General features: G+C 40.5%; 1 protein-coding gene across 1 annotated transcript in view; it reads right to left on the bottom strand.

Moving 5' to 3' along the window:
* GNAI3 (G protein subunit alpha i3) overlaps positions 1-22,309 on the bottom strand; it is a 47,358-nt gene that overhangs the window by 16,023 nt on the left and 9,026 nt on the right. The window contains exons 2-3 of the mRNA XM_032421993.1: positions 2,488-2,530; positions 2,235-2,376 (exon numbers count right to left, since the gene is read on the bottom strand). Coding sequence (XP_032277884.1) covers positions 2,235-2,376; positions 2,488-2,530 — 185 coding nt within the window. The remainder of the gene's footprint in view (positions 1-2,234; positions 2,377-2,487; positions 2,531-22,309) is intronic.

A 22,309-nucleotide genomic window follows, 5' to 3' on the forward strand; every position in this document is an offset into this window, starting at 1 on the left:
ACAATGAACTTCATACCTCTACCCTTAAGGAGATATGAAAAAGCAACCTACCCCTCATCATCTCTATTCTTGTCCATTCACTCTCTAATCAACCATAAGAAACCAGACCAGGATAAGTTGAGGAACTAGAAATAGAAACCCTTACATATGGAGGAAAAAAAAGGAAACTTCAAAAAATTACATAGGGCTGTAGATTAGGATGGGTGGATGCTGGAAAGCTAGGTGATTCAGGAGGCCTAAAAGGAATTAAGGAGATGTTGGCTGCATCTGGGGATATAGGAGTGTTAACACCCAAAGATAAATGACACTCATTTGATAAAGGGAAGCAATGAAAGGATGAGGGATGCTATGGTCTGAATGTTTGTGTCCCTCCAAAATTCATATGTTGAAATCTCAATGCCCAATATCATAGTATTTGAAGATGGGGCCTTGGGGAGGTATTACAGTCATGAGGGTGGAGGCCCCATGAATGGGATTAGTGCCCTTATAAAAGGGACTGGAGAGAGCTCCCTTCGCCTTTTGCCATGTGAAGACACAGTGAGAAGCCTACAACTGAAGAGGGCCCTCATCCAACCATGCTAGCACTCTGATCTCAGGCTTCCAGCCCCGAGAAGTGTGCACAATAAATGTCTGTTGTTAACAACCTACTACATCTGTGGTATTTTGTTACAGCAGCGCAACTGGACAAAGACAGAAAATGTCAATTGTATTGGTGACAAAGTAGTGTGAGGACCCAAACATTAATAACAACCAATTTGAAATGGAAAGAAATGAAAGGAGGACGGATGATCAAGAGATATAAAGGAGGACAGACAGTGAGAAATAAAAAAGGAAGAAACAAAGAGAAGGTGTAAATAACTGAGATGGAGAAAAAGCCAGTAAAGAAAGGAAAAGAACTAAATACAGTAGCATCAACCAGTTATCGGATCGGGCAAACATGACAGAGACAAAAGAGTTAGGTGACAGGGAGGGATGAGAAAATAAGAACACTGGAGAGAGCTGGAGGCGGGGGGCAGAGGGAAGAAAGGAATAGAGGGAAAGAAAAGCAGGAGGTAGAGAAAGGATGGAAAGATGTAAGACAGAAATGCCTTGTTTATTCTTGCATTCGCTATCCTATTTCCCCCTCTCAGAGGCCTAGAAAAATAAAGTCTCTAATTGTGATACGGCACCTTTTTTAAACAAAAACATAAAAGTTATGCCTCACATATTTCCTTGTCCCCTCTTCTGCTGCTCTTCTCTTCAATCATTTTATAATCCTTACCCCAGCTCCTCTTCCCTTATTCCACTTCTAGGATTCCTAGTTGAATACCATCCAATTATAACCATCCTTTTGTGATCTTTCCCATCAACAATTTCTCTACTTGTTTACTGAATATTAATTTGCATTAATAATAGCTTGTTAATTGATAAATTGAGAGCAGCTAAGAGTCCCTAAGCTACTTCACAGACACATAGGCTTTGCCTTTCCTGGCAGCCTTCCCAAGTCACCTCCTTTTATTGTCCACAGCACCTAAGAACAACACTCTGAACACAGCTGAAGACTCCCTTAGTTCTACGAAATCATTCTATACATTCCCAGCCTTCTCTTAGGAGTACAGCTGGAGATGTAAAAGATCTCCTGCCTTCATTTTGGCCCTCTCTCCACTGCATCAAACATCCTAATTTACAAACAAGAACTTCATGGTGCACTAAGTATTATAATTAATCAACACAACTTTTGAATATCTGACGTGTGCAAGAACTATCCTAGGACATGGTATAATCCAACTGTATAGGTTATAGTCCAAAGTAGTACAGGGATATGGAATTTTTGAATATCTAAAAATTGTCCCTATAATTGTGACTAAATGTTCATGTCCTTCTCAAGTATGTTTCAGGAGACTGATATTTGCCTTTTATCTTTACACTGCAGAAAAGCAGAGCTACCTCTTTTAGATTATTTCAATTAACTAGCATTTACTACTATAAAACAAAACAGTGCTATAAAAGAAGTGAATAAAGAACGGCTGTCACAGAAACCTAGAGGATATCCACAAAACCCCATTTCCTTGACTCCTCTGTGTGGTGGTTATCTTACATCTCCTAAAGCAGGTTACTAATACTTCTCAAATGAGCACAGTACTTGCTACATCTTATCTTGTTGTTTGAATTCATTTCCCTAAAACATGGAGCAAATTTTGCTTAACTGCATCTACTAAAAGAAAGCAAGTGAAGAAGAAATGAGAAACACTTACTGCTCTGGCAGCTTCCCCAAAGTCAATCTTTAGCCGTCCCATGGCTCTTATGATTGCAATGATGGACTGTATAGTATTGCTGTAGACAACTACTTTATATTGTTTACATTCTTCCTCTGAATAGCCATCCTCATGAATGATTCTTTAAAAAGAAAACCACAAATCATTACCACAGACCTAAAAAAAAAGATACTATGGACTTTCACGCATTATGAGGAAATGTAGTTTTACAAAAGGCCATGTTCCAACTTACTTCATCTGTTTCACGATGGTGCTTTTACCAGATTCTCCAGCACCTGAAAGAAAAGAAAACTAGACTTTGAATTGACTTGTAATCAAACACAAAGTATGAAATCAACATGAGTGATAATCCTAGATTAATGCAAACCACAGGTCCCAGGGAAAACTTAGGTGAGGCTATCTAACCATTAAGCTTTCCTATTAGAGTTTTTCACTTTAACGTAACTCAGCAACCAAATATAATTCACTAAAAGTAGCCCAGAACCTATTTGATATCATTTGTGTAAAGCAGGCATGCTCAAGGAGATATGGCAACATAAACACCTCTAAAAACTCATCCTCTACACAAAATAACATGATACAGAAACTGAACATAGGCAAAAATGAAATGATTCGGTTTTGGCCTATTTGCTTTTATTAACTTCTCTGTCAATATCCATGGATCTGAGGAATGTTCCAAGAGCAATCCTCTCAGCCATGTGACTAGAGTTCAAAACAGAAACAGAGGAGACGTTATCCCCACTGCTTTTTCACTGCATATGCTCTCAAGACCACACATTTCCCTCGTCTGTCTCCTGGAATCATTTTAATGATCACCAGTGTCAGATCAGCCCCTGGAACTCCTTGACATTTCACCTGCACTTCCCTAGTCAATTCATTATCCCACCTTCCAAGACGCCTATTTCACTTCCTCTCTCTCTCAAACCTTACAAACTCCTTCCCACTTCTCTCACCTGATAATCTTGCCTTTTATTGGAAAAATTAAAGCACTCAAAAACCAAATCCACCAATCTATCTGTAATCCCCACTAATATTCTCTACCTTCATCAATGGATGAAGGGTCCCTGCCAGTATCTAAGACTAATCCCTCCATCTGTGCCCTAAAAACCACCTGATTTTACCTACTCTAGGTCTTGTCTACTGCAACTATCCCATGTCACTCATATGTGAAGTTTTCTCTTCCCACTGGGGAACTCTAATCAGTATACAAACTTGCTGCATTATCTTCCATTTTAAATCAACACATACCCCACTCCAACCTTTCCTTGACTCCGCACATATTGGTGGACTAACTACCACTCTATTTTCTCTCTTCCTCTTTATAGAAAAACCCCTCTCAGTTGCCTATACTCATGTTCTCCAATTCTGTACTTCCAATTCTCTCCTTAACCCACTCCAATCAGATATTCATATCCAACACCAACTGAAACCACTTCCCATGGTCTCCAACAACTTCCATTTTAACAAACCTATTGATCAATTCCAGGTCCTCATCTTACTCAAACTCTTGAGCAGAATTTATCCAATGATGACTTCTCCCCTTGAAATGTTTTCTTCACTAGGCAGGCTTCCAGACCCCACATCCTCCTGGTTGGACCCCTACCCCACTCCTCAGTCTCCTCCCTCCTATCTCTGAATCTTAAAGGTTCTATTATTTGAGCACTCCTTCCTTGGGCCCTTTTCTCTACCTACATTCATTCCCTAGGTCATCTCATCTAATCTCCTGGTCTTAAACACCATTCATAAACTGATAGTGATAGTTAGTATCTAGTGTGTACTGCATACCAGATGCTGTTCTAAGGACTTTGCTTTTATTAATTCATTTAATTCTCACAATAACCCGGTGAGGCAAACACTCATTATCTCCATTTTATAGGTGGGGTAAATGAAACAGAGATATGCCAAGTTAACTTGTCCACAATTCAAGTCAGTAAGTGGCAAAGCTGAAATCTGTATTCACACAGTTTGGCTCCAAAGTTGTATACTGCCTCTATGCTGATGATTTCCAAACTTGTATCTCTAACCTTGGCTCCAGGTCATACATTTAAACCACATACCTGATAAATCTCGTTAGACTTCTAAGAGGCATCTCAAACCTAAAATGCCCCAAATTGTGTTACTGTTTCCCCATCCTTACCCCCAAACGAACCCTACTCTGCCCTGTTTTCCATCTCAGTAAATACCAGCACTCACCCAGTTGCTCAGGCGAAAAATGGTGGGTCACATGTAACTAATATACAAATGGAATGTGGGTGCCAGTACCAATATGTATATCAAATATTAATAAAGCTTAATTAAAAAAAATAAGTATAAATACAGTTGTAACAGTTTTTTTTTTTAAGATTTTATTTATTTATTTGACAGAGAGAGAGACAGCGAGAGAGGGAACACAAGCAGGGGGAGGGGGAGAGGGAGAAGCAGGCTTCCCTACAAGCAGGGAGCCCGATGCGGGGCTAGATCCCAGGACCCTGGGATCATGACCTGAGCCGAAGGCAGGTGCTTAACGAACTGAGCCACCCAGGCGCCCCTTAACAGTTTTTTTTATGCACCACATGGATCATCATGAATACATTGGAAACCACAAGCCTAGATCACTGTTAAATCTTCCTAAATGGTCCACCGCTTGAGACCTTGCCCTTCCTATGGCTAGTTTTCCACTCAGTAGCTGCACTGAACTTTGTAAAAAATCAAAACATGTCACAACTCTGCCCCCAGATTTGGACTACACAGGTCCACCTATACATGACTTTTTTTTTCCGGTAAGTACAGTACAGCATTGTAATATTTTCTTCATAAGTTTCTTTTCTCTAGCTTTATTGTAAGAATGCAATATATGATACATATAACATATAAAATATATGCTAACTGACTATATTATCAGTAAGACTGCCAATCAACAGTAGGCTATTATTTAAATTTTGGGGGGAGTCAGAAAGTTATATGAAGATTTTCCAGTATGTGGGGGGGGTGCTGACACCCCTAACTCCATGTCGTATGTCAACTGTACACTCAAAATAAAATCCATGGGCAATAAGGTCAAACATGCTCTGCCCCTGCCAATCACTTTACCCTCAATTCCTATCATTCTCCACTTCATTCTCTCTGCTCTTGTCAGACCAGTTTTCTTGCCTTTCTTCCAACATACCAAACTGGTTCTCAATGAGCTAGATCCTGACTCATGCTCTTCGCCATTTACTATTCCATCTGCCCAGAGTAACTTTTTACAAGATTTTCTTCTTCCCTCAAAACAGCCTTCCCTGACTAATCTATCTAAATAGTCCCCACTCCATCATACTCTCTCTCCTCACTCTAGGTTATATTTTTTCAAAAGCACTTATCACTTCACGTTACAATTTGTTCATTTCCTATCCAACTAAAATATAAACCCCATAATGGTTTATTCATCCTTGTATTCCCAGGGCCTAGAACTGGGTGTGACATAAATTGGATAGGCAAGTAAGTATTGTTGAACAGATACATTACCAATGCTTAATAAGCATGATCCTTTAATAAATATTTCTCAACTCTATCAACCAAACTGTTAAAATAAAATTCAAATAATTTAAAAATTCCAAGCATCTACATTTTTACAGACTCAAAAAGGACATCTCAATTTGACTTTACCTCTGCTCTTATCATCTAATAATAATTAGCAGTAGCACTATTTATGTAACACACAACGAACTTTTTTTTTTAAAGATTTTATTTATTTGTCAGAGAGAGAGCACAAGCAGGGGGAGCGGCAGAGGGAGAAGCAGGCTCCCTGCTGAGCAGGGAGCCCGATGCGGGACTCATCCCAGGACCCTGGGACCATGACCTGAGCCTAAGGCAGTTGCTTAACTGACGGAGCCACCCAGGTGCCCCTACAAAGAACTTTTTAAATGATACTGTTAGAAAGAAGTGCTTTCTCCAGGGGCGCCTGGGTGGCTCAGTCGGTTGAGTAGCCAACTCTTAATTTTGGCTCAGGTCATGATCTCAGGGTCCTGGGACTGAGCCCTGCATCCCCTCAGGCTCTGTGCTCAGTAAGGAATCTGCTTGAGGATTCTCTCCCTCTGCCCACCCCCTCTCCCCACTTCGGCTCGCCTGCCTGCGTGCCTGCTCTCTCTCTCTCTGAAATAAATCTTTTAAGAAAGTGTTTTCTCCCACGCATATCTACAAAAAAAAAAATTGATTCAATTCTGAAGAAGAGAATACAAAAGCATACCAACTATATTTTAAATACTAGTTTAGGGGGCGGAGCAAGATGGCGGAGGAGTAGGAGACCTGGATTTCGTCTGGTCCCAGGAATTCAGCTGGATAGGGATCAAACCATTCTGAACACCTACAAACTCAACAGGAGATCTAAGAAAAGAATAGCAACAACTCTCTGAACAGAAAAGCGACCACTTTCTGGAAGGTAGGACGTGCGGAGAAGTGAATCCGAGGCAATATTCGGGAGGCTAGACGGGGGGGAGGGGCCTCCGTCGGCCGCTTCTGGCAAGTGATAGAGCCGGGGAGCACAAAATCGGAACTTTTAGAAGTCCGCTCCACTGAGGGACGTCGCTCCAGTGGCTAAGCTGGGGGTGGAACCCTCGCGGGGCAGTGTGGTCTCAGGACCCTAAGGGTCACAGAAAGACCGGGGGTGCCTGAGTGCGGCGGAAATCCCAGGTATCGGAGCAGGGAAGCTGGCTGCAGAGACGGAGCCGAGGAGGGGGCTTTCAGCTTGGGGTTGCCATAAACCGTGATCCGCGGCACAGTCGGGCCACTGCTCCTCCAGCAGGGACCCAACACGCTGCAGATCCGGGGAGACTCCCCTTCCTCCCCCAGGAGGAGCAGCGCGGGAGCGCACCACAGGGATCTGCTGGGTTTGGAGACTCCACACGGGGTCGGGTGCCAGAGATAGAAATCCTCCCTCTGTCGCAGGCCGGGTGAGCACGCAGTGCGGCCGGAGACCGGGGAGACGGGAGTGACTGACTGGGGGCTCACTGAGGAGCGGGGCCCCGAGTTCTCGGCTCCTCCGGGCAGGAGATTGCGAGGCCACCATTTTCACTCTCGTCCTCCAAAGCTCTACAGAAAGCTTGCAGGGAACAAAAGCTCCGGAGAGCAAACCCGAGCAGATTACTTAGTCCTGACTGGGCAAGGGCGGGGCAATTCCGCCTCCAGCAAAGACATTTGGGAACCATGGCAACAGGCCCCTCCCCCAGAAGATCAGCAAGACCAGCCAGCCAAAACCAAGTTTACAGATCAATGAGAACAGCAGAACTCCAGCGCTAGGGGAATACTGCACATAGAATCCATGGCTTTTTTACCATGATTCTTTAGTCTTTCAAAGTTAATTTTTTTTTAACTTTTTTTTTTGAATTTTTCTTTTTCCCTTTTTCAACCAACATCTTATCCTTTTTTAAAAACCATTTTTATTTTTCATTTTTAGAGTCATATTCTATCCCTTCATAGTAGTTACCGGTATTTTTGGCATATATATATATATATATATATATAAGTTGTTCTCTCTTTAAAATTTTGATATAGTTTCTTCTAACAGATCAAAATATACCCTAAATCTCTAGTGTATGGTTTTTTTCTACTCTCCTGCCTGATCACATTCTCTCCTTTTTAAATCCTCTTCTTTCTTCTTTCAAACAACTTCTTATCAATTCCTTTTATAAAATTTTTTATAATTTTCATCTTTACAGTCATATTCCATCCCTTCATCATATCAACCCTTATTTTTGTACATATATAAGTTTTTCTTTCTTTAAAATTTTCGGAGGCACTTTCTTCTAACAGACCAAATTACACCCAAAATCTAGTGTATGGCACTGATCTATGTACCAGCCTGATCATATTTGATCATATTCTGTTTTTTTGTTTTGTTTTGTTCTGTTTTTGTTTGTTTTTATCTTTTTCTTTTTTTTTCTTTTTCTTTTTTCTCTCTTTCCCTTTCTTTTCCCCCTGCTTCAGGTCTTTTCTGATTTGCTTAGAGTATATTTTCTGGGGACGCTGTTACCCTGTTAGCATTTTGTTCTCTCATTAATCTATTCTCCTCTGCACAAAATGACAAGACGGAAAAAATCACCTCAACAAAAAGAACAAGAGGTAGTACCGACTGCCAGGGACCTACTCAATATGGACATTAGTACGATGTCGGATCTAGAGTTCAGAATCATCACTTTAAAGATACTAGCTGGGCTTGAAAAAAGCATGGAAGTTATTAGAGAAACCCTTTCTGGAGAAATAAAAGAACTAAAATCTAACCAAGTCGAAATCAAAAAGGCTATTAATGGGGGCGCTAACTGCTAGGATAAATGAGGCAGAAAAGAGAATCAGTGATACAGAAGACCAAATGATGGAAAATAAAGAAGCTGAGAAAAAGAGAGACAAACAACTACTGGATGACGAGGGCAGAATTCGAGAGATAAACGATACCATAAGACGAAACAACATTAGAATAATTGGGATCCCAGAAGAAGAAGAAAGAGAGAGAGGGGCCGAAGGTATATTGGAGCAAATTACAGCAGAGAACTTCCCTAATTTGGGGAAGGAAACAGGCATCAAAATCCAGGAAGCACAGAGAACCACTCTCAAAATCAATAAAAATAGGTCAACACCCCGACATCTAATAGTAAAACTTACGAGTCTCAGAGACAAAGAGAAAATCCTGAAAGCAGCTCGGGAGAAGAGATATGTAACCTACAATGGTAGAAACATTAGATTGGCAACAGACCTATCCACAGAGACCTGGCAGGCCAGAAAGGACTGGCAGGACATATTCAGAGCACTAAATGAGAAAAATATGCAGCCAAGAATACTATATCCAGCTAGGCTGTCATTGAAAATTGAAGGAGAGATAAAAAGCTTCCAGGACAAACAAAAACTAAAGGAATTTGTAAACACGAAACCAGCCCTGCAAGAAATATTGAAAGGGGTCCTCTAAGCAAAGAGAGAGCCTAAAACCAATATAGACCAGAAAGGAACACAGACAATATACAGTAACAGTCACCTTACAGGCAATACAATGGCACTAAATTCCTATCTTTCAATAGTTACCCTGAATGTAAATGGGCTATATGCCCCAATCAAAAGACACAGCCTATCAGATTGGATTAAAAAACAAGACCCATCGATATGCTGTCTGCAAGAGACTCATTTTAGACCCAAAGACACCCCCAGATTGAAAGTGAGGGGGTGGAAAACCATTTACCATGCTAATGGACACCAAAAGAAAGCTGGGGTGGCAATCCTTATATCAGACAAATTAGATTTTAAACCAAAGACTGTAATAAGAGATGAGGAAGGACACTATATCCTACTTAAAGGGTCTATCCAACAAGAAGATCTAACAATTGTAAATATCTATGCCCCTAACATGGGAGCAGCCAATTATATAAGGCAATTAATAACAAAAGCAAAGAAACACAATGACAACAATACAGTAATAGTGGGGGACTTTAACACCCCCCTCACTGAAATGGACAGATCATCTAAGCAAAAGATCAACAAGGAAATAAAGACTTTAAATGACACGCTGGACCAAATGGACTTCACAGACATATTCAAAACATTCCATCCCAAAGCAACGGAATACACATTCTTCTCTAGTGCCCATGGAACATTCTCCAGAATCGATCACATCCTAGGTCATAAATCAGGTCTCAACCAGTACCAAAAGACTGGGATCATTCCCTATTTTCAGACCACAATGCTTTGAAACTAGAACTCAATCACAAGAGGAAAGTAGGAAAGAACTCAAATACATGGAGGCTAAAGAGCATCCTACTAAAGAATGAATGGGTCAACCAGGAAATTAAGAATTTAAAAAATTCATGGAAACCAATGAAAATGAAAACACAACTATTCAAAACCTTTGGGATGCAGCAAAGGCAGTCCTGAGAGGAAAGTATATAGCAATACAAGCCTTTCTCAAGACACAAGAAAGGTCTCAAGTACACAACCTAACCCTACACCTAAAGGAGCTGGAGAAAGAACAGCAAATAAAGCCTAAACCCAGCAGAAGAAGAGAAATAATAAAGATCAGAGCAGAAATCAGTGAAATAGAAACTACAAGAACAGTAGAACAGATCAACGAAACTAGGAGCTGGTTCTTTGAAAGAATTAACAAGATTGATAAACCCCTGGCCAGACTTATCAAAAAGAAAAGAGAAATGACCCAAATCAACAAAATCATGAATGAAAGAGGACAGATCACAACCAACACCAAAGAAATACAAACAATTATAAGAACATATTATGAGCAACTCTATGCCAGTAAATTAGATAACCTGGAAGAAATGGATGCATTCCTAGAGATGTATCAACTACCAAAACTGAACCAGGAAGAAATAGAAAACCTGAACAGACCTTTTAACCACTAAGGAAATTGAAGTAGTCATCAAAAATCTCCCAACAAACAAAAGCCCAGGGCCAGATGGCTTCCCGGGGGAATTCTACCAAACATTTCAAGAAGAATTAATACCTATTCTTCTGAAACTGTTCCAAAAACTAGAAATGGAAGGAAAACTTCCAAACTCCTTTTATGAGGCCACCATTACCTTGATCCCATAACCAGACAAAGACCCCATCAAAAAGGAGAATTACAGACCAATATCCCTGATGAACATGGATGCAAAAATTCTCACCAAAATACTAGCCAATAGGATCCAACAGTACATTAAAAGGATTATTCACCACGACCAAGTGGGATTTATCCCTGGGCTGCAAGGTTGGTTCAACATCCGCAAATCAATCAACGTGATACAATACATTAACAAAAGAAAGAAAAAGAATCATATGATCCTCTCAATAGATGCAGAAAAAGCATTTGACAAAGTACAGCATCCTTTCTTGATCAAAACTCTTCAGAGTATAGGGATAGAGGGTACGTACCTCAATATCATAAAAGCCATCTATGAAAAACCTATAGCGAGTATCATTCTCAATGGGGAAAAACTGAGAGCTTTCCCCCTAAGGTCAGGAACGCGGCAGGGATGTCCACTATCACCATTGCTATTCAACATAGTATTAGAAGTCCTAGCCACAGCAATCAGACAACAAAAAGAAATAAAAGGCATCCAAATCGGCAAAGAAGAAGTCAAACTCTCACTCTTTTCAGATGATATGATACTTTATGTGGAAAACCCAAAAGACTCCACCCCAAAACTGCTACAACTCATACAGGAATTCAGTAAAGTGGCAGGATATAAAATCAATGCACAGAAATCAGTGGCATTCCTATACACCAACAACAAGACAGAAGAAAGAGAAATTAAGGAGTTGATCCCATTTACAATTGCACCCAAAACCATAAGATACCTAGGCATAAATCTAACCAAAGAGGCAAAGGATCTGTACTCAGAAAACTATAAAATACTCATGAAAGAAATTGAGGAAGACACAAAGAAATGGAAAAACGTTCCATGCTCATGGATTGGAATAACAAATATTGTGAAGATGTCAATGCTACCTAGAGCAATCTACACATTCAATGCAATCCCCATCAAAATACCATCCACTTTTTTCAAAGAAATGTAACAAATAATCCTAAAATTTGTATGGAACCAGAAAAGACCCCGAATAGCCAGAGGAATGTTGAAAAAGAAAACCAAAGCTGGCGGCATCACAATTCCGGACTTCAAGCTCTATTACAAAGCTGTCATCATCAAGACAGTATGGTACTGGCACAAAAACAGACACACAGATCAACGGAACAGAATAGAGAGCCCAGAAATGGACCCTAAACTCTATGGTCAACTAATCTTTGACAAAGCAGGAAAGAATGTCCAATGGAAAAAAGACAGTCTCTTTAACAAATGGTGTTGGGAAAATTGGACAGCCACATGCAGAAGAATGAAACTGGACCATTTCCTTACACCACACACAGAAATAGACACAAAATGGTTGAAAGACCTCAATGTGAGACAGCAGTCCATCAAAATCCTAAAGGAGAACACAGGCAGCAACCTTTTCGACCTCAGCCGCAGCAACTTCTTCCTAGAAACATCGCCAAAGGCAAGGGAAGCAAGGGCAAAAATGAACTATTGGGACTTCATCAAGATAAAAAGCTTTTGCACAGCAAAAGAAACAGTCAACAAAACCAAAAGACAACCGACAGAATGGGAGAAGATATTTGCAAATGACATATCAGATAAAGGGCTAGTATCCAAAATCTATAAAGAACTTATCAAACTCAACACCCAAAGAACAAAGAATCCAATCAAGAAATGGGCAGAAGACATGAACAGACATTTTTCCAAAGAAGACATCCAAATGGCCAACAGACACATGAAAAAGTGCTCAACATCCCTTGGCATCAGGGAAATCCAAATCAAAACCTCAATGAGATACCACCTCACACCAGTCAGAATGGCTAAAATTAACAAGTCAGGAAATGACAGATGTTGGCGGGGATGCGGAGAAAGGGGAACCCTCCTACACTGTTGGTGGGAATGCAAGCTGGTGCAGCCACTCTGGAAAACAGTATGGAGGTTCCTCAAAAAGTTGAAAATAGAGCTACCATACAATCCTGCAATTGCACTACTGGGTATTTACCCCAAAGATACAAATGTAGGGATCTGAAGGGGTATGTGCACCCCGACGTTTATAGCAGCAACGTCCACAATAGCCAAACTGTGGAAAGAGCCAAGATGTCCATCGACAGATGAGTGGATAAAGAAGATGTGGTATATATATATGATGGAATATTATGCAGCCATCAAAAGGAATGAGATCTTGCCATTTGCAACGACGTGGATGGAACTGGAGGGTATTATGCTGAGCGAAATAAGTCAAACAGAGAAGGACATGTATCATATGACCTCACTGATATGAGGAATTCTTAATCTCAGGAAACAAACTGAGGGTTGCTGGAGTGGGGGGTGGGGTGGGAGGGAGGGGGTGACTGGGTGATAGACACTGGGGAGGGTATGTGCTCTGGTAAGCACTGTGAATTTTGCAAGACTGTTGAATCTCAGATCTGTACCTCTGAAACAAATAATGCAATATACGTTAAGAAAAAAAAAAAAAGAAGAAGATAGCAGGAGGGGAAGAATGAAGCGGGGGAAATCGGAGGGGGAGACGAACCATGAGAGACGATGGACTCTGAAAAACAAACAGGGTTCTAGAGGGGAGGGGGGTGGGAGGATGGGTTAGCTTGGTGATGGGTATTAAAGAGGGCACGTTCTGCATGGAGCACTGGGTGTCATGGAACACTACATCTATAACTAATGATGTAATGTATGGTGATTAACATAACAATAAAAAATTTAAAAAAATAAATAAATACTAGTTTAAAACACAGAATTCCCAGATGATCCCATGTTAGCACCAGCTACTAAATTTACTAGGTAAAGTAGAGATTAATGAAGTAATGTTCACCATTTTACATATTGAAAATAGGATTTCTTTTACTTTTTTTTTTTTAAAGATTTTATTTATTTATTTGACAGAGAGACATAGCGAGAGAGGAAATACAAGCAGGGCAAGTGGGAGAGGGAGAAGCAGGCTTCCCGCTAAGCAGAGAGCCCGATGCAGGGCTCGATCCCAGGACCCTGGGATCATGACAGAGCCGAAGGCAGATGCTTAACAATTGAGGCACCTAGGGGCCCCTGAAAACAGGATTTCTACCATTTATGTTGGACTGAATGAAATAATATGTCTATTATTCTCAGAATCAATTTCCACCCATCTCATTTATTTCTATCCTATGAAGGTGCTGATTTCAAAGAATTATGTTGCCCTGCCTCTCTCATCCCTGATAAAATGTCACTTTGTCTTTCTCTTTAGTATCACACTACATATATTCACCCAAGCTTTTACTAGGCATCCAGTTACACCTCCTGAAGGCACCTCTTATTGACCACATAAGTAAATATAAGATTTATCTTATTGAGTGGTCCAGGGCATTTTATAGAAATAAAGAATGAATTGCAAAAAAAAAAAAAAAAAAGAATTGCTTTATACCAAAAGTCCTCGACCCATTCTGCTTCCAGATCAGCAAGAAAAGTGCCACCACCTTACCTTTCTTCCAAGTACGAAATCTAAGAATCACCTTCTCTCCTTACATCAAGCTGTAATGAAACCTGTCTTCTTATGCATTTCTCAAATTAATCCTTTCTACTCTTCACATGGCCGAGCTGACAATGCACCTACTGTATGTTACTGCTGTAGTATTCTCAAACTTCCAGCTCAAAGCCCCTCTTCTTTTCTTATCATTTCCAAATGGCACTAATAATTCTCTAACATTTTCTATAACCCTTTCTTATTAGGTCTGAACTCTTCATTTTTACTTCAATTCTCTGTGCTCCAGTGCTTTGGTAGTAAGTTCTCTCTCTGATAACATCTCACGCTTAGGTTTTAAACTGCTTCCCACATCTCATCTCCCACCCCCAATACATATTATGTGATGTTTGGAACTTCCTAATTTTTTTTTTACATCTTTTAATCTACCTTTCTTCAAACTTCATCACAAATTTAAGGAGAGATTCATTTGTCCATCTTCAATCTACCAGGGTAGTAACATTACAAAGAATGGAATGGATACAAAGGAACTGCAAAGAACCAACCTATGGCTTGGAGAGGGAGGAACTGATGATGACTTCAGGCAGGAGGGAAGGAAATGGGCAGGGAATAGGATTTACAGAGGAAAAAAAGTCTGAAAGGTCCCAGCAACAGGAGGGAATGGAATCAGTTCAACTTAGAAGACTCATCCTTAAAACAATATACATCTAAAGGACATCTTATATAAAGAGAAAGAAAGGATGAAGGGGGAAGCTATAGAGATTTTTGAGAGAAAAAGGAGAGAAAGATCCAAGTTAGACGGTCTTCTCAATAAAAGAAGGCAGGCAATCTGCAGAGGATGAAGGGGTAGAATTAATTCAGAAAACCTTATTAACAATCAAACAGGGGCACCTGGGTGGCTCAGTCGGTTAAGTGTCTGCCTTCAGCTCAGGTCATGATCCCAGGGTCCTGGGATGAGTCCTGCATCAGGCTCCCTCTCCCTCTGCCACTCCCCCTGCTGTGCTTGCTCTCTCTGTCAAATAAATAAATAAAATCTTAAAAAAAAAAAATAGAATGAGTAAGAAGTATGTGTGCAGGTGAGTATGATCACCAAGAAGGTCAGGAGAAAAATAATTCACCAGTACACACGCTACTGTAAAAACACTAATTTATCTAAAAACGTCCTAAATTTTATTTTTAAGGAGCTCCTGGAGAGCAGGCACCATCACGTGTTCTCCCTACTTCTTCCCATAACATACACATTATGGGTATGAAAAACAAGAGATGGTGATAATGTCTTTGCAAAATTTTTATAGGCCAGTGAATTACTAATACAAGTAAATCATTACCATGTGTAAACACATTCAACTTAAATACACACTGATTTTATTTATTTTTAAAGATTTTATTTATTGGTTTTTGAGAGAGAGAGAGAGCATGAACCAGGGGGAGGGGCAGAGGGAGAAGCAGACTCCCCACTGAGAGGGGAGCCCAATTCAGGACTCTGATCCCAGGACCCCGGAATCACGACCTGAGCCGAAGGCAGACGCTTAGCCGACTGAGCCACCCAGGTGCCCCATACACACTGATCTTAAAAATTAACGCTAGGGGTACCTGGGTGGCTCAGTCGGTTAAGCGTCTGTCTTTGGCTCAGGTCATGATCCTGGAGTCCCAGGATCGAGCCCAGTGGGGCTCCCTGCTCAGTGGGGAGTCTGCTTCTCCCTCTCCTTCTGAAGCCCCCCCACCCCAACTCTTGTTCTCTCCTCTCACTCTCTAATAAAATCTTTAATAAATAAAAATTAACCCTAAAAGATGGCTGATACTCAAAAACATTGTGTCACCTGATGCCTTCTTTTTCTTCTTTCACTTTGATTAAAAGAAAACTTAAAGCCAGTCTAAGGAAGTACATTATGCTTTTATCTTCCTGTGCCTTCAGGCACAATGAATTTCCTTATCTGTAGGGTCAACTGGAGATGCTTGGAGCAGTACCTGGCCCGTAGTAGGGATTCAATAAATGTTACCCAACTACTATTCGTGAATGCTGTTTTCACTGTTTGGAATACCACCAAGTAATGTTAAGTTCCCAAAAGTTTAATTTAATAAAAACTCTAGATATTGATGTTGGTTCAAAATCCCAGCAGAAATGATACAACTACTTAACAGCTAGTTCACAATAAAACCCTAGATGGAGTCTGGATTCACACACTAAAACAGCAACTTAGAACGTAAATGCCACAGCAAACTATGTCAAAGCATTAATCATTTTTCCACCCCACCATGAGGAACAAAAACACTCTCTTCCTTAAAGATATTTTCAACCCCTAGATAGTCCTGTCTAACTACCTCCTCTCCCACACTTGCCAGCCATCTGTACTTATAGCTTTTCCTTGAACGCTCCTCAAAGATTCCTGTACCACTATCATGTGTACTAGTGGTTTATTCCAGGAGCAACTGAAACATCTCCTTTCCTTTTAAATACTCGTTTCTGTGGAGAAATCCTGAAATTTCTAAAAGCACACATTATAACTAGGACATAGCCCTCTTTCTGGAGGTCTGCACAGCTAAGTCCCAATACGGCACTATTTTTAGGTAACACTCTAGCGAGCGCTAGACCAAGGCACTCTTCTTGGTCTCTCTACAGCCCACCCATGCCCCCCACCCCTTACCAGACACATGGGAACATATGACAAGAACAGGCATAGACAGCCTTCCTCCCACAGCAGGTTGAAAGCTTGATCAGCACATATATTTGATTTTTCTAACTTCACTTAAAAAGATTTTAGTCAATAATACCATGTAGTAATAAATTCAATGGAAGAGTAGATTTTAGTCCTAACTCTACCATGACTAGCTGTGTGATCTTGAGCAAGTCACCTAACTTCACAATGCCTATCTCCTTATACATATAACATATGAAGGGTTTTGGCCTAGATGTGCCCTATGGTTGCTCTCTCACATTCTATGACTACAATTATTATAATGCTAAAAGCAGATGAAATCTCTACTTCTGACACACGGAGGCTTCAAATCAAACCACGGATCCACATCTTCCTATTAACCCAACCATTCAAAATAGCTGCCATAATACAGTGATCAGCATGCTCTCCAATCACACACTCCTGATCAAGAGGGCACAAAGAATACAAAGAATTAAAGAGTGCAGCAATGTAAGGAAGAGTTGTCTGGCAGTCAACCTTCTATATTCATGCTTGAGGGTATTCTACAATTACACAGTCTCAAACTAACAGAATATTCAAGTTAGGTTGCTATTCCTAAGAAAAAATGTATCTCTAACAAAAGATCACAGCAGCACAGTCCATACTATTTCCAATAATAAGCTAATCTATTGCTCCCACTGATTTCTTTTTATGACAGGCATAAGTAACTAACAGAGTAAAAATTCAGATTAAAGTTAAAAATGACATTTCATTCAAAATGCTTTTCAATGTACCATACTTAATACAAAAACCAGTTGCCCCCTAATTCAATAAAAGAAAAGGTGAGATTACAAATGGGAAAAACATTATGAAGCAAATTAAAATTGTTGTTCATTTTTTTTTTTTTTTTAAACAAACGTGTCTCTTATATGTGCCTAGAACTGCCGGACACAAATACAAGTAAGTTAAGGAATGTGTGGTCTCATGGCGAAGTTAGATCTATTTTTCGTGTGAAATTAGCAAGTTTCCATAGTCTAAAATATCAGAATAATCTCTTTACCCAGCCCACTGTCCCTCTAAGCGTGCCAAGCCTCTACTATGAACATCCTTGAAAACCTTATTTAACTCAAACTTCAACTCTTTGCTGAAACCTTCTCCATTCCCTCTCAACAGAGGTATTACTCCCATTCTGATGGCTGACACATTTTCTTCCCTTTCAGCATTAGTCCTAGAGATTAATTTCTAAAATTAAGTCCCAAACTGTCCTTCCCAGCCTCTTTTTATCTCTAGCCAAGTCTGGCTACTCTAAAAAAAAATTATTTGACAATCTTTCCAGATCCTAATCCTGCTTTTCATAAACTGCTAATTGGTTTTCTTGATTTTGATGAAAATAGTAATGAAACTCTAGTATGACCTGAAAACCCTTTCACATCTGTGTACTTCTTCCTCAAGGGCACCCTGACAAGGCTCAACCTGGCCCTACAGCTTAGTGTCAAACACCACAACACTAATACCTGGCCAAATTATTGTAATTACTTGGGTTTGTACCTGTTTAAGGACTCCCTTAGTCCTAAACTCAAAAAAGCACACTCCTCGAAAGCACAAAACAGTACCTTCTTTTTGTTTCTACTACCGCCCCCCCATATCTAGGACAGAGTAGGCACATAATAACTGTGGGATGAATGGCTTGAGTTTCTATGAGATTCAGTAGTTGCCTAATCACATTTTGTAAATGCCAGCTGCAATGAATGGAATTTTCAACGTGGGCAGTTAACAGAAACAGATTTCCATTCCTCTGCTATCTTTATTCAGCCCCACGCCCATTCCTGGCTAAGCTTTCAACTCTCACCCCACAACTACACCTGACAATAAATTTGGACTCACTCACAAGCCTCCTATTCTCCTTAATTCCCTCTAAACCTCTCAAACCCTGCCCCAGCTCCCTTGCACCCACCATCCACTTCAGTGAAATAAACTACAAATCTGTCCTGAACATCCTGTATCCCAGCAGATAATGGATCTCTTCTGTGAAAAAGACTTTTTTTTCCCTCTGGAGAGGGAGAGAGAATCTCAAGCAGGCTCCAGGACCAGCATGGAGCCTGACTTGGGGCTGGATCTCACAACCTTGAGATCATGACTTGAGCCAAAATCAAGAGCTGGATGCTTAACAGACTGAGCCATCCAGGCGCCCTTAAAAAGATTTTTCTGGGAAGCAATCACATACTAACAACCAAAAAGGCTTAAAGCACATATAAGAAGTTTTGATAAAACTTAACTGATATAGGGTGCCTGGGTGGCTCAGTCGGTTAAGCATTTGACTTCAGCTCAGGTCGTGATCTTGGGTTCCTGGGATAGAGCTCTGTGTGGGCTCTGTGGTTAGCCAGCAATCTGCTTCTTCCTCTGCCCTCCCCCAGCTAGTGCTCTGGTTCTCTTTCTTTCTCTTTCCCTAATAAACAAAATCTTTAAAAAAAACACACACACAAAAACCCTTAACTGATATATATTAAACATAGTTTCAGAATATATGCCTGCCTATAACCCCTAGAGAAATCCCTACTTAGCTTCCTCAGTGGGCAATCGCCTACATGACTGAGTCATGCCCCTCTCTGTGATTGGATCAGTGGTAAATACCTGACGCAGGAATCACCCAGTCATAGGCTTACAGAGGGCCTACACCCTGTGTGAACGAGCTCCAAAAGATGAATAAAACCAATCAGATTAGCTGAGGAATCTGCACTAGAAAATACAGAAAATGTCATCCTAAACTGCAAGATCACAGTGTGTGAAATCCTGGATTAAAGGGGGGGAAAAAAAAAAAGAGCAGCTCACTTAGCCACATAGCTCTCCTCAAAATGTTATCACTTGAGAATATGAAAAAGGTAACTTGAGTGTTGCTAAGGATCATGTGTTCTCTTTGGGCAACTGGCCAATTAAGAAGGAGAGTGGGGTTTCTTCTTCACTTTTGTGGAATATAAAAAGAATGCTTAAGGGAGCAGTTATTTGTGAGCAAGGAGAGGGATTATCCTCTGGCTGCCTCAATGTTCTAATTTTGGGCCCTGGTGAGTAAGTTTCCTTTTATTTCTTTAAAAGCAGGGCAACAAATAGCCATGTTTGTGCTAACGCTAAATTATATGGTATGTACATTGGACATGACTGAAAACTATTTTTGCAAAGGTGTATTTCATTCTACCACTGCCTCAAAATTTTCTTGTGAATAGAACTGTAAAAGGGGCTCCTGGGTGGCTCAGTCATTAAGCGTCTGCCTTCAGCAGGGTCCTGGGATCGAGCACCGCACAGGGCTCCCTGCTCAGTGGGAAGCCTGCTTCTCCCTCTCCCACTCCCCCTGCTTGTGTTCCCCCTCTCGCTGTGTCTCTGTCAAATAAATAAAATCTTTAAAAAAAAAAAAAAAAGAAATGTTAAATACTCAGTTTTAACCCATACAAATAAATTTTTATACATAATGGAGATGTCCTCCAAAGTTAATTGTAATGTTACATCCATTCACCAAAACCCATATATCCCAAAATTTTACATTTAAAAATGTTAGAATCATATCCCTACCTAAGTCTCCCAAACACTGATGGCAGCATACAGCACTTGTCTACACATCTATTTATCAAATGCAAATACCACATTTTAAAAATCCACAAATAGCAAAACATTATAAACTCAGTTGCCAGATCATAAGGATTCCTACAATTTCAACTTCCCTTATCATATAAATGTTCATCGGTGCTGTAAGTCAAAACTCAAAAGTTTGGGGTTCATATATGTATTTACTTTTACTAACCTTTTGTGACAACACAAATGAGTAGTGGAATGAGGGAGGAGAATGCAAAGTCCTTAAATGATTTCCCCCAAATTACATCTATATTTATCTCTATCTATAAAATAAAATATGACTTAAAAGACAGCTACTAAAAATTCAAATCAATACTCTCCAGGGGCACCTAGGTGGCTCAGTCGTTAAGCGCCTGCCTTCGGCTCAGGTCATGATCCCAGGGTCTTGGGATCGAGCCCCACATCAGGCTCCCTGCTCGGCGGGAAGCCTGCTTCTCCCTCTCCCACTCCCCTTGCTTGTGTTCCTGCACTCGTTATCTCTCTGTCAAATACATAAAAATAAAATCTTAAAAAAAAAAAAAAACCTCTCCAAATCCCCTGCACACCTTTCCAGCCTCATCTCCCATGCTCCTCCTATACCAACCCTTTATCCCAGGCAAATCTAACGATCTGCTCACTCATATTTCTGAGCCTTTGTACATATTACTCCCTCTGTCTGGATGCACTTCCCTCTGGTCTTTGTCTTCAGAGTTCCTATTTATCCCTCAAGGTCCATCTCAGATGTCGCCTCCTCTGGGAGGACTTCCCTGACATGTTTCTTTTTCCTCCTCCCCAAATCAGCTACTCCTGTAACCACATTCCACACATGTTAACCACCGTTTACTCCTATATCTCCACAACTTTAACTGCTTCAGAGTTTTGTCTATCTCTCATTTATCTCCAGGCTAAGAAAGTACCTGTGCACATAAAAGGTGATCAGAGATACCAAATCATAAATAAGTTAATAAATGAGCCTCCTTGGGGATACTGCAACACTGAAAACCAAAAAGCTCAACAAAATGCAATGCAGTGTCCTAAATTGGATCCTGAAGCAGAAAAGGAACATTAATGGAAAAACTTGAAATCTAAATAAAGTATGTAGTTTAGTTAACATTAATGCACCAATATTGTGCACTGATATGCACCAATATTGTGCAGTGTTGACAAATGTACCATAGCTATGTAAGATGTCAACATTAAGGGAAACCAGGTGAAGCGTATATAGGTACTCTACGTTCGTACATCTCCGCAACTTTCCTATAAATGTGAAATTATTGCAAAATAAAAAGTTTATTAAAAAAAACTTGTAAGGGTGCCTGGCTGGCTCAGTTGGTTAAGAGTCTGCCTTTGGCTCAGGTCATGATCCCGGTGTCTTGGGATCAAGCCCCATGCTGAGCAGGGAGCCGCCTTCTCCCTCTCCCTCTGCTGTTCCTCCTGCTTGTGCTCTCTGTCAAATAAATAAATAAAATCTTTAAAAACAAAACACACACACACACACAAAATCCTTGCAAGTAGTCTAGAAAAACTCAAAAAACTACAAACATTGATGAGGACGTGAATGTGGATTTTAGTTATTACCATAATAACAAAAATAAAAGGGTAAGAAACGTATTTCTCTTCTTAAAAGCAGAGAAGAGGGGCGCCTAGGTGGCTCAGTCGTTAAGTGTCTGCCTTTGGCTCAGGTCATGATCCAGGGTCCTGCCATCAAGCCCGGCATCGGGCTCCCTGCTCCCCGGAAAGCCTGCTTCTCCTTCTCCCCCTGCTTGTGTTCCTTCTCTTGCTGTGTCTCTCTCTGTCAAATAAATAAAATCTTTAAAAAAAAAAAAA

The sequence above is a fragment of the Phoca vitulina genome, unplaced genomic scaffold (assembly GCF_004348235.1).
Source record: "Phoca vitulina isolate PV1807 unplaced genomic scaffold, GSC_HSeal_1.0 scaffold2, whole genome shotgun sequence".
Classification (NCBI taxonomy): Eukaryota; Metazoa; Chordata; class Mammalia; order Carnivora; family Phocidae; genus Phoca; species Phoca vitulina.